Source organism: Poecilia latipinna, unplaced genomic scaffold, assembly GCF_001443285.1.
Source record: "Poecilia latipinna isolate Pla-1442-1.1 unplaced genomic scaffold, P_latipinna-1.0 Scaffold72, whole genome shotgun sequence".
NCBI lineage: Eukaryota > Metazoa > Chordata > Actinopteri > Cyprinodontiformes > Poeciliidae > Poecilia > Poecilia latipinna.
In genome coordinates, this window is record NW_015112688.1 from 339028 (window position 1) to 352832 (window position 13805).

Genomic DNA, 13805 nt, shown 5'->3' on the forward strand with positions numbered 1-13805 from the left:
TGAACACCGTCAGTCCAATAGAGTTGCATTAAAAACTATTGAACATTCAGAATATTACTAACAGTCAGAGGTGGGTAGGGTGCCCACAAATTGTACTCAAGTAAGAATAGCACTACTTCCATACTTTTACCTCAAGTAAAAGTAGAAGTCATCCAAGATATTACTCAATTAAGAGTAAAAAAAAAGGTATTTAATTAAAAAAAAAAAAGCTACTCAAGTAATGGGATTTTGTACTAAAAAGGAAAATAAAATCTTACAAATAATTAACATGAAAACAAAATAGTAAATTTAGGCAAAAACAAAAACTCTTTTCCAACTGAAATGTGTTTAAAATCAAACTAGAAACATGAAATACCACAGTATTTACAGTACTTCCAGTGACAATAGTGTTCACTTTGCCTAATCAAACCCAGTCAGCAGGTAGAAACTAACTTTAACAAATCTGATTACAAACAAGTCTCACTTTTCTTGTGCATTGCAGTTACTCTTAATAGGTCGAAATTTTACTTAAGAGTAGCAATACTTAATCATCATCAATATCATTATCAGTAACAACTGTAAGACAGAAGTTGGTCCATATAAAAGCACTAATTAAAATATTGATAAATAATAAAAAGATAGTAATACTCAAATAAAAGTAAAAAGTAAGGTGTAGTAAAGAAAAAAAATACTTCTAAAATTTTCAACTCAAGTAAACATCACGGAGTAAATGTAACTAGTTGTCACCCACCTCTACAAACAGTAAATGACTTAAAGCATGCTTTATTTTATGCAGCGGATTTAAAGCGCCAGCTGCTCATTACGGGGGAATAACTGCGCGGCCGTTCCCCTAACCCAACATATTGTGTGATTAAAGCCGGTCCATCTTCTCGGGGCGCTCACCGGGGTTGACCACAGACAAAGGAGCTGATCGCTGATTGGCTCCGGCCGTGTGCGCTCTGTTGGCCCTCAGTGCCTGCAGCTCCAGCCTCTATTCACATGTTAATGAGCCCCTATAAATACCAACAACAGCCAGTCAGCGCCGGCAGCACGACACACAGGGGTGGTACAATAAACACAGGGCGCCTCGCCTGCCTTTCTCCCCTCCTCCGTCTGCCTGTAACCGGTTCTGTTTGCCAGCTGCCCCCCTTTCACGGACGACACAGAAGGCGAAAAGCTGCAGTGGAAGAAGCCACAGACGCGGCGTTCCGACCAACATGGCCCCCGCTGCCCGGCCCGGCACCGCCGGACTTTACATGGAGGAGGACGAGTCCTGCTACGGGATTCAGAAAGCGGACAGAAAGGTGCGGCAATGATGGTGTGGCGCACTTGTCACGCTGCGTGCAGAGACAAGGGGATGTTTTACTACGTTTCTAAGTTAATCGCATTTATATTCCAAGTGAAGATAAATGCTCGTTTTCTTTCTGGAATCCTTTAGGTCAGGAAACCTTTGGTGGAGAAGAAGAGACGAGCTCGCATCAACGAAAGTCTGCAGGAGCTTCGGACGCTGCTGGCGGATACAGACGTGAGTATGCGGCGCACACGCTGGACCGCAGTATCTTACTGCAGGCCGGTTTATTTCGTGGAGCTGATCTGACTTTTACTTTCCATTTCCGTAGCTCCATTCCAAAATGGAGAACGCAGAGGTTCTGGAGATGACAGTGAAGAAGGTGGAGGATGTTCTCAAGAACCGGACTCAAGGTCAGAACCAAAATTATTCACCTTTTAGCAGATTGAGAGTTATAGAATGACACAGCTTTTATACTTCTGTGATGCTGAAAAAACAGATATTTTTTCTGAATAAACTGATTCATTTCAGTTGTGATAACATGTATTGATTATTTTGTATTCACATACCATTGAAAATGTCTTCATTATTGGTCCATGTTGGCAAATATTTTGAATTGACATGATAGTTTTATTGGGAGATATTTTATCATAAATAGTATCATGATTAAAATAATATAATTTATTATCAGCTAGAGAAACTTCAGCTTTAGCGTTGATATCTTAGTTCTTTAGTTCAGTTCAGACATGAGAGTATTTCATAGTTTCTATATCTGTTTAAAAGAGTAAAAGAAAATGCTTAACATAATTTAACTGCTTTAAATCGTGATTACCAAGTAAAATATGGGTTTTTTTTTTAAGTGAAATCATAACCAAAGAACATTTTTGGAGGATTCCAAACTACTGCTCTACTTTTTTTTCCAGCTTCCTGCAGCAGATTTTTACTTATATGTTTTAATCAGACCTAAAATAAAACTGGGGATCAGAAACCCTCACCAGTTCATCTTTCAAATAGTTGCTATGACATTTTATTTATTATTGTTTTACTTTTGATTCAAAGACATAAAGAAAAACATAGAATACATTCTGAGTTTTAAAATAAATTGTTTTTCCACTGTATGTTGTCCCTTCAGCTGTTTTGCTCTTTGGAAGAGTGACACTACTTTAGTATTTTCCTACATTACTGTTAGAACTTTAATGTGATTGGATCCATGTTTAATCTTGCTGTTAGGGAAAACTGCAGCCATCCATTTTCAGCCTGCCGACCTGCAGTGTGCAGCATCTTCCGGAGGAGGGACAGCAGTAATATTCTGTTCAGCCTGGCACTTTGTTTGGGATTTTATTAAAAACATTTCATACCGTAGCACTGATGTGACAGAAACTAGTTTGTGTTTTTTTTTCCTCTTGATCAGTTTACTGCATGCAGAGCCGCTGTGCAGCAGTACTGTAATGTCATTTCCTTCGACTCTCCTCCCTCAGAGGCCGATGCACTCAGCCGGGAAGCCAGCGAGAGGTTCGCAGCCGGCTACATCCAGTGCATGCACGAGGTCCACATGTTTGTGTCCAACTGTCCGGGCATAGACGCCACGGTGGCGGCCGAGCTCCTCAACCACCTGCTGGAGTGCATGCCGCTGAACGAGGACCACCTCCAGGACGTCCTGATGGACCTGATCACGGACACTCCAGGGACCAACGGCAGCACTTGGCTCGGCACCGCTGAGGGGCCCTGCCCGACCCCGGCCCTTTCCAACTCGTCCACTGATGAATTGTGCTCAGACCTGGACGAGACGGACAGCGAGCACAACCAGAGCTCGACGGAGGGAGCGGAGAGAGGGGAGGCCCTGAGCATGCCCACCGTTACATACCCTCAGTGTATGTGGAGGCCTTGGTAGGAAAGGTCTGTAGCTGCAGCTGGGATCTGCTGGAAACAGGAATTGTGGGATTTCTTTAATGTGAAGCGCCACTGCGCCTCCTTCAGAAAGAGAAAACTCCACCCTGCAACACATGAGCACCATTTGCTGCGGAAGCATTTCTGGACTTACTTAACCAATTCAAGAACTGCCAACTGACATGCACTGAAAGTCTTAAGATGATCGCCCCGCACTGATTTCCATTTCTATTAACGGGACCAAACCTAGCTTCTGTGGACCTGGATCTATTCGCTCTTATTGAGGTGCAGCTACTGTACATCCTTTCTTCTGCATTCTGGGAAGTGTAGAAATTCACTAAATAAATTACAAGTTTAGGCAGACGGAGCAACATTTGACCCATAAGCACACATATAGTTCTTTTGGAAATCACAAAAAAAAAAAAAAAAAACTTAATAAGTGCACTAAAGGGTGGAGTTTTTCCTTTTTCTTATCAGCAGGGCCCCAATTCTTGTGGGCCGCTGGAGCTTGGGACCTCCTGAAAGGACTCTCCCCCTTCCTTCCTCAGTCCTGACACCCTGGCTTTGAGTACTCTCTTAAGACTTCTCTTCACACCTGGGGGATAAAAGAACGTCCCCTCTCAACACTTAGAACCCAACAAAGGACAGAAAAGGACCAGTTGAAGGCGGTCACACTTATTCTGTGTGTAACTGTGTACATGGAGTTTGGATGAGGAGAAAAGCTCTTTTTAGCACCTGAGAGGTCTGGCAATGCCTCTGATTAATATAAATAATGGTATTTCGTGTATTGCTGTAGCTTATGAGACACATAGCCTCTTTACGTTGTAACAATGTTTAACTGTTTGAATTTTGCTGAATAAAATAATGTAGCTGAAATGCTTTTGGCTGATGTAGTGTGAAACTAAATCAATGCACAAAATATGTGTGGCAGTTCTAAGACCTTTTCAGATTTTGTCACATAAGAAGCACAAAATTTGATGCGTTTTATTGGGATTTATGGTATAAGTCAACACAAACTAGTTCGCTCTTGGGAAAATGAACTTGAAGGATGGGTCTTAAAATGTTTACAAAAATCTGAAAAGGTTTTTTTTTTTACTTTTTGCAATTTTTGCTTGAAACCTCTGCATGCTCAGTCAGTCAGTATGTTCAGGTTGTCCTGTTGAAAGGTGAAACTGCTTCAGTCTCAAGTTGAACAAAAGCAGCCCCACATCATGAGGCATCTCACACCTTGTTTCACTCGTAAACTTGTTTATCTTGAGCTGAAATTAGTTTTCTGCCATGTTTAGCATCATCTATACAGGCCAAAAAGCTACATTTTTGTCCCGACTGCTTCCTCCTCAGCATGGCTTGTGGCAAACATCAAAGTGGACTTTCTATGCTTTTCCGCCAAAAATGACAACCTGGTCAATCTTGTGCCACCTGAGCTGCAGTTATCTGCAGCTCCTCCAGGGATAACATTGGCCTCTTGGCTGCTTCTCTTAACATTGCTCTCCCAGGTCTGTCAGCTTAGGTGACTTGCATTGACTTCTAGTTTTGTATTCCAATTTTCAGATGATGAATTGAGCAAAACGTAACTGGGATATTGTTGTTTAACCGAACTCTGCTTTGAATTTTAAAACACAATGTTTTTAGTGACCTACCTGCTGTGTTCCTCGGTCTTTATGATGCTGTTTTTTTTTTTTTTTTTTTTGTTAGTAATGTTCTCTAACAAACCGCTAAGGCCTTCACAGAACAAATGGATTTACAATCAGATTACATTTTACAGAGCTGGACTCTTAAATGACTACTAAAGGCAGCTGGTTGGACGGGGTATCATTTACCAGCACTACAGTAAATATGGTTAAATGTATATGCACATCATACTTATTAGATTATTATTACTCAAAAATCACAAATCCCTTTCCTTTCTTTTTACAGTGTTGCATCACTTTGTGTTGGTCGCACAAAATCCCATTACAGCACATTCAAATTTGTGGTTGTAACGCAATAAAATGGGATAAAGTTCAGCAGGTTTGGTGAGGTTCATCTTGCAAGGTAGAGTAGACTCAAGTGTTTCGACCAGGGGTCAGCAGGTTCAGTCCTCGAGTTCCCGCAGCGTTTGGATGCGTCCCTCCTCCACCACAGCTCAATCAAATGAATGGTTTAATAACCCGCCATCTGCAAAACCTGCTGACACTCTAAGGAGGCAATTTGTTGGAACAGGGATGCATCCGAAAGTAGCATTTCTCAAGGATTTTAGTTGCTAACCCCAAGTCTAATCTGAAAAACAGTTCAGGATTTAAACTTCTCTGTTTTGGCTTTTTAACACATCAATACGCTTTAAGTTGTTAAATCAAAGTGTGCTCCCCAGCATGATGCACGCTGAAACAGTCGCACCTCCTCATAAGTGTTTTTAGTCTCACCCCTGCTACAATGAACGTTAACAAATTCCTGTTACATCCTGTCTGGACCAGTGGTGGTCCTCACAGCACTGCGGCCCCTTACTCCTGACTCCAGATCAGTAGTTTACTAAATAACCAGCCAGATTTCACCTCTTAAAAACCTTTAGGAGCCATCTTTTTCACAATGTACTCGTGAGCATTATTCAGTTAGCATTGCATATAAAGCATTTTGTTTAATATCTGCTGGCCTTGTGAAGGGAACAGGATAATTAGCTAACAGCGAAATGGGTGGAGGGTGGAGGATCTGGGTGTGAAAGTGGAAGGAAACGCTCATGATTGGGATCAAAGTCAGTGGGTTATGTGTGACAGAATAGCTTCAAAGTCAGAGAAGGACAGTAAAACGTTACAGTTCCTATTTAAAGGGATCAAGTTCTCTTCCTTTCTTTCTCATGCCTTCACACACACACACACCTTCCTTTTGACCTTTATCCCAGAAATAATAGGCTAGCAAAAAAACTCAATTTTCTAACACCCTTGTCCCTAGTGGGGATGGGAGGGGTGCTGGTGCCTATCTCCAGCGAACGTTTTGGGTGAGAGGCGGGGTTCACCCTGGACAGGTCGCCAGTCTGTCGCAGGGCAACACAGAGACAGACAGAACAACCAACCACGTGCACACACACTCTAGAGAAACCAATTTACCTGACAGTCATGTTTTTTGGACTGTGGGAGGAAGGCAGAGAACTGAGAGAGAACATGCAAAGACCGGGAATCAAACCCAGGACCCAGACAAAGCAACAGTGCTACCAACTGCACCACTGCGCAGCTCTGGCAAAAACATAAAAGCATATATCAAGAAAGACTCGGGAGGTAGAGGCAAGTTTCTATTACAGTTCATTTTCACAAAAAAGTTGCAATTGTTTTGAAAACACAAGTTCTGGGCTTTTAGGCCGACGGGCCAGGTCAAAATATGCTTTTTGGTCAAACAGTGGCATCCTCAAAAGGGGGTTAAAATGTTGGCCACCCCAAACATATACGCACCAGAATCGTGTTCAGGTCATAGAGTGGCATAAATCTTCCTCAATCAAGACATAAATGTAAAATCCACTAAATAAATATATATATGTATATGTTAATATTCCTGTCTCACCTTTGTCCAAACTGCTGATTCAGTTCACCTGCAGACCCATTATAAATAGACAAACTGTTTAATTTCTTTGCTCAGCTTATTGCACTGGCAACAGCCAACAAATTTTCAATTGTTTTAGGATAAGTTTGATGTGGTGAATTCAAAAACCACATTGGTTTGGCTCAATCAGATCAACTTTCTGAACGCTGGATGCAACATGAGCATCAGAATGCATGACTTGTTCTCACATATGGATCAGTTTCCTGAGAATCTGGGATCAATGAGTGATGAGCAGGAGGAGAGATTTCATCAGACATCAGAGAATTTTACACAATGAAGACGTAATGTTCAATTCACATGTATTTACCCATATCAGTGTTTATTAATTTATAAAAATCCAAGTTTTTAATAGTTAGACTAACTGTTAGAAAACAATTTGTCTCGTAAGGCATTTTTTGGATGAGAAATACAAACGGAAATGAACTGATAATGTCACAAAAATGTAATCAATATAGTCAGAAGATCAGATTTCACTAAATCAAATTAGAATAAAAACCTGACTTGATTTTAAAAAATGGATGTCATTGTTTTTATTCAGTGATGCAAAATATTCCTAATTCGGTTGAAAAAACATTGACAACTTCCAAAAAATATTTTTTGTAACCCCGTGTTATGCCCGAGTATGAAATTAGTCCAACAGAATCTCAAAAGTGCAGGAATGTTGACAAATGTCTTTGCTTCAGCTAAAATTGAACTTACAGTCTCTTAATTACATCAAAAGTGTAACACAACTTCTTATAATCAGGAAATTTATAAAACCAAAAAGTTCTATTTTATTACTGTCCATAAAAATTATCTAAAAATTGCACAAGTCGCCCTGGACTAATGACTGCAGGAAACTTTGCTCCATCAGACAACCTTTGCACATCACTACAATCTGCTGACTGCAAGGGACGGATGAAAATCAGAGATGTGGGGAGGACTTCTGAATCCAGGCCATCAGCTGCAAGTTTGTGAGCGAGCATCTGAAGTGTGAGGTTGAAGGTCAGCCCAGTGCAACAGTTGGCGTGGTGGCGGGGAGGGGTTTAGCAGCAGAACAGCATATGGTGCTGAAACAGACCCCCGGGGGATATCCGGCCATCCTTGGGTGCTTCTCAACCGCCATGGACTGTGAGAGAACAATGGCCTCCGCTAGGGCCACAGCACCTGCATCTGCAGACCGTTCACCAGCTTACTGCTTCTGAAAACACGTCATAGTTATCTTCTCAGTATTTCATGGAAGAAGACAATTAGACTGAATTTAAAGTCATACATCTTGTCTCACTGTATGAAGTCAAAACCAGGCAAAATTCTTATTTCTCCTATTCCATTCACTTAACAGCACACACCATTTTCAAAACTTCGTCCTACAACTATCAAAGGCACATTTTAAATGAGTCAACAAGGCCTATGGCAAGCACAGTGTTCTTAAAATGAAACACAGAGGATTATTGATGGCCATCAGTAACACTGTGGGAAAATTTGCATCAATATTGTGTGCTTATTTCATTGCTGATATTAGTGGCTGGCAGGCTGTGCGTAGATTTCTAATTTAAGGTTTTTCTGTTCCTTGCATTTGGAACAATGAATAGTATTAGTTACAGCATTTTTTCTTTTTTGAATATACAGGAAATGTTCTTCCAAAAAAACATCCTCAGGATCCATCAGATAGGAGGCGCTTATGCGCCACCTTGTGGTGAACTTAGTGTAGACTTCGGACCGTTTATGCATCCTTTGGCAGCGACAAGGCAGTTCAGACTGGTTTACATCATAGCCATCAATTAAACATTACATTTTCTCAAATGTCATTAAAGCCATTTTGCAAACAAAAATAAAATATGTTGATCAATGTTTCAATAACAACTAATATTGTACAATTTTTGCCTTTATAATCTTAGTCATTCATTCAGGTTATGTTAATTGGTGAAGGTAAAAATTAACATCTGCTGAATGTTTAAACAGCTTTTCATTTTGATTCCCACCTGCAAACTTCTCCAAACAGTGATGACAACGTTCAGGGGATGTTACCAGTTAGCTGCATAGGTCACTTCTTAAAGTAGTGGCCCAATTCATTTATTGCCAAAAGACAATTAAGGCAAAAAATAAATAAATTATACCATTTTTAGGGAGGTGACAAGGTTTTATTTCGATGACAGAATACAACTTAATAGAACACCAAGAATTTAATACGAAGGGTTTTCTCCCCACAAAAATTACACTTGAGTTCTTTTTTTTTTTTTTTTTTTGATACAAACTATAAAAGTAAAATATAGCAAACAGTCAATTTACTTTATTGAACAAAGAAAATTTAGGGTATGCAAACTTTTCTAATAAAAAGAGTCTACATGACCAGGGCCTGCATTCTCAAATCCTAAATCTAGTAGTCGCTCAAAGAGACATTTCAGGAAAATCCTTAGAATTTCAAGATTTTTAGAATTTTACCTTGGTAAGGTAAGAATAACTTTTGGGGGGGAATAAACTAAAAAGCGACCTGTCCAGGGTGTACCCCGCCTCTCGCCCGGAACGTTAGCTGGAGATAGGCACCAGCACCCCTCCCGACCCCACTGAGGGACAAGGGTGTAAAGAAAATGGATGGATGGATAAACTAAAAAGCATCAGGCATTGTAGCCTAATGCTACAAAATGCTAATATTTTGTACCATAGAAACTCTTGCGGCCACGAGTGTCCTAAGAAAGGAAAATGGCAGCAAGGCCGACATTAGAAATATTCTCTGTAAAATGAATAGAAATGTGAATAGCAGGCACTGCATATTAATGCTGTGTAGAAATGCATTAAATTTTGCATAATTTTGTTATGACATTTTTCGGTAACATTATTTGAAAGGGTGTGGATAAGACTGACATGACACTGTCATAAACAGCGTCATGTTTATGACATGACTTCTTCATACATAAAGAAGTCTTTATGAATGTTTATGACAGTTGTTATGTAGCATCATTCGGTAAATAATGACTTCATGCAAAGTTGCATTAAAAGTCCATTAAAAGTGCCAACTTTGGATGATTTGGTAAATGATAATTTAATGCAAAGTTGAATTGAATGACACTTCATGACAACTGTCATAAACATTCATAAAAACGTCTTCATGCTCATGACAGGTTATGTCATGTTTATGACAGTGTCATGTCAGTCTTTTGCCCAGCCCTTCAAATAAAGTGTTACCCATTTTTCTTAATGCAGTCTAGACTGCATGAATCAATTACCATAGATTTTATGAGGTGTATTTGATTTGGGGGTTTTTGCATCATATTTCTATTTAGGAATTAATTTATTTCAGAAAAACTCGAAGTAAAAGTTACTGAACCATCTTGAATTTGTAAGACAGTCCTTTGGGATACAAGTTCATCTTTGCAAACATTTGGTTCACACTGCTTACCAATCTAAGGCAGTAAGAAGTGTTTACACCACTAAACAAGAACCAATAATCCCTAGAAAACAGCATTCCTAACAAAGGGATCAAATACACTGTTGAAACCTCACTCAGTTTCTCTCTCAGCAGCCGACTGAACCACTTAAGCAAAGACTCCTTGTTAAGAGCAGGACTCAGAATTGGAAAATGAAGACCCTGAGAAGACATTTCTAACACAGAAAATCCATCATTTTAATTCACACTCCTAAATTCTAAACATTCACTTCGCTAGAAAACATAATCAGCTGCTTTCCGTGAAAAAGTGTATGATCGGTGATCGCCGATCACGGTCTCTTGTTGCCGATCACACATACCGATCACCTGCTTCTCATTTCGCAGCCTGCCTGTGCAGCTGGTCTCATCTTTCCTTCACACTGCGCAAACGCGCAGCAACAAATCCTAAGCGATGTGGAACTTGAACGCACTGAGTGAATGGGGAAGTTTGCGTGTTGCGGCGGAAAATTGAAGCACGTCAAAATGCATCAACAAAACGAATCTAATATGGCATAAAAACAATGACATACTTGATGGAGTTTGGCTACATCGAGGCTCACTGCAGTAAAAAAGACATACGGAGGATCAGATAGCAGGTAAAACAGCGCGCAGCTACAAACACTCACCCGGATTAGCATGACGGTCAGAAAGCTAAACAAATAACCCGCAAAATTATTTAAGTCTTCGAGCTGCGATGTAAGACGCTGGTTCTGCTCTCCTGTTGAACCGCTGCTACGCTACACATAGCAATATTTCACAGACGGAGCGCCGCTTCTGCTCCACCTGGTAGTGACTCTCACACCGAACCTGCTTAAAGCTGCAGCATCTAACTTTAAAAAATAAATTTTACATACGTATTAAAACTTTCACTGTCCTAACATGAGACAAACAATCTCTGAAAAAATAATCGATCTCCTCCCTGTTCTGCATAATTACTCCGCTCAGTCAGAAACAGCCAATCAGAACTAGCAGTAATCAGCTAGCCGCCATTCTATCAGGAAGTTTTCATTCAGTAACTCAGGATTGTTTATTGTAATGGATCCTGTATTTGCCTTTGAATGTTAAGTTTTATACTTGAATTTTTTGGAAATGTTGAGAGATTTTATTTTGACTCTGCATTATTTAGCCTCTTCAGGTTGAGAGGATGCTGGTACCTGTTTCCAGTGGTCAAGAGCAAGAGGCAGGGGACATACTGGACAGTATGGCATTTTTAAAATGCGGCTAACCGTTCAGGAGTTTTGATACAGAGGTTAGGTGACAAATATGACACAACGGAGAATCTTTCTTGTGATTGGTGGCTACCGTAATGTATCACATATGCCCTGAAAGCGCAATGTCTCAGCTTTTCTGCACTTGTGGAAATTTTTTGATATGTTGAACTGTTCAGAAATTATGGTAATGGGAAGTACACAAGCCGAATCCTGTTGGCGTCAACAGGTTGGTCGTAAGAGGGTTAAACTCGATTTATTTTTATATCTGATTCAATAAGATCACAACACAAAGCTTAATATTCCATGTGGATTCTTATGTGTCTGTTTAAATGTTCAGACATTTAACAAGTATCCACAAAAATACTTGTCTTTGCATTGTGATCTTTGTATCCACAAAGATCACAATTGAAAGGTTTTTCTCTTGTGTGCATTTTCATGTGCTGGTTCAACAATTGAACTTTCTGACTAAACCTTTAAGAGAAAACATTACGACTGAAAGGTTTGTTCCCTGTGTGGATGGTCATTTGTGCATTTAAACTAGATTTTCTGCTACATCTGTATGCACAAAGTTAACAACTGAAGGGTTTTTCTCCTGTGTGGATTTTCATGTGCTTGTTCAAGTGACCTAACTGACTAAATCTTCGCAAACAAACATCACAACTGAAAGGTTGATACTTTGTGTGGATTCTCATGTGTACATTTAAACTTGATTTTATGCTACATCTGTATCCACAAAGATCACAACTGAAAGGTTTTTCTCCTGTGTGGATTCTCATGTGTACATTTAAATGAGATTTTCTGCTAAATCTGTATCCACAAAGATCACAACTGAAAGGTTTTTCTCCTGTGTGGATTCTCATGTGTACATTTAAATTAGATTTTCTGCTAAATCTGTATCCACAAAGATCACAACTGAAAGGCTTCTCTCCTGTGTGGATTCTCATGTGTTCATTTAAACTTGATTTTTGGATACATCTGTATCCACAAAGATCACAACTGAAAGGCTTCTCTTCTGAATGGGTTCTCATGTGTACATTTAAACTTGATTTTTGGGTACATCTGTATTCACAAAGATCACAACTGAAAGGTTTCTCTCCTGTGTGGATTTTCATGTGTGTGTCTAAGTAACTTCTGTTAAATGTGTGTCCACACAATTTACAGAGATGTTCATGTCCTGCTAGGGTTCTTGCATGTCTTTTTGATGTTGGATTTTTTTTACATGTTTTACCATTGTCATCACAGATAAACTTCATTTTAACCTGAACTTTCCTCTTTGAGTCTAGGGTTTTCTTTGAAGTAAAGGATTTCATTTTATCCTCAGAGATTGGAGAACCTTTAGTTGAATGGCTCACCTTGCTGTCATTTTCCCTGTATTCACATTTTGGCTTGTAATCTGGCAATTGCTCAAGTTGACAGAAAACATTATTTACATCAACTTCATCCTCCTCAATGAGTTCAGTCTCTGATGAGTTGAAATAATCTCCATGATCTTGCTTTCTGATAGGTTCTGCTGCTTCACAGTGATCTTCTGGTAACTCTCTGTGTTGCTGATGAAGGTGAGAAGACAGGAGAAACTCTTCATCATCCTCATTCATGGTTGATGGGAGAGACTCTGGACACTCTAGGTCAAAACCTGGACCATGTTCTTCAGGAGCATCTTTAAGCAGCAAAATCTGCTGAGCATCTGCAGGAACCAATGAAGCAAATTATGTACATTATAAACCACTGCAGCTTTATTAGGCCCGAGCAGCTAAGCGCTGCGAAGCCTATTGAAATTGTGCTGTTTAACGGTTATAACTTTTACAAAAAAACTCACAGCGGCACCAAACTTTCAGTGATTGATCATCATCGGGTCCCCTACAATACCCAATGGTCAAATGATGACATCACTTAGGCCACGCCCCCTGAGAACAGGAAGTGTCATGTTTTACTGTAAACTGTCGCTATCTGACCCCTTTGACCTAATCAACATGAAACTATGTCCAGAGACAGAGGACATGTTGGTGTATATTGGATTCCAACCCCATCTGGCTGGGATGTAGCAGGTGGGCGTGGCAGCGTGGCAAAGTGACCTTTAAGAACGTGCCCATACTTATGGCTCTGAATTCCACTATTTTAGGTGCAGCTGCACCAACCTCACTAGGATGGATCTTGGTCCAACCCCGGACAGGAATCCAGTGTAATATTTGGTGGGCGTGGCCTAATGTATCAACAGCGCCCTCTAGCGTGTTTTAAATGATCAGCCCCAAGCCATGCTTTATCTCAGAATTATGAAACTTGGTACACATGTGTAACTCATCAGGATGTACAAAAAAGTCTCTTGGAGCCATGGTCCAAACCCAACAGGAAGTCGGCCATTTTGGATCAAAGCCGCAATTTCCTATATTTCATAGATGTCACATCTGATCTATCTCCTCCTACAGCTTTCGAGATACAGACTTCAAACTCAGTCAGCAGAGAGTTGAGACAT

General features: G+C 40.1%; 2 protein-coding genes across 5 annotated transcripts in view; one reads left to right on the forward strand and one right to left on the reverse strand.

Annotated features, from left to right (window-relative positions):
- The first annotated feature begins 1028 nt into the window (after positions 1 to 1028).
- On the forward strand, positions 1029 to 4030 carry her13 (hairy-related 13). The gene is made up of 4 exons (XM_015016075.1): positions 1029 to 1283; positions 1418 to 1504; positions 1599 to 1680; positions 2746 to 4030. The coding sequence occupies exons 1-4, from the start codon at positions 1197 to 1199 to the stop codon at positions 3156 to 3158; spliced, it is 669 nt and encodes a 222-aa protein (XP_014871561.1). The 5' UTR covers positions 1029 to 1196; the 3' UTR covers positions 3159 to 4030.
- Positions 4031 to 11628: 7598 nt separating this feature from the next.
- LOC106935558 (zinc finger protein 239-like) overlaps positions 11629 to 13805 on the reverse strand; it is a 13269-nt gene continuing 11092 nt past the window's right edge. For all 4 annotated transcript variants that reach the window (XM_015016107.1, XM_015016090.1, XM_015016099.1 and 1 more), the window contains exon 4: positions 11629 to 13019. In XM_015016107.1, the coding sequence (XP_014871593.1) occupies positions 11905 to 13019 (1115 nt within the window). In that variant the 3' untranslated portion in view covers positions 11629 to 11904. The remainder of the gene's footprint in view (positions 13020 to 13805) is intronic.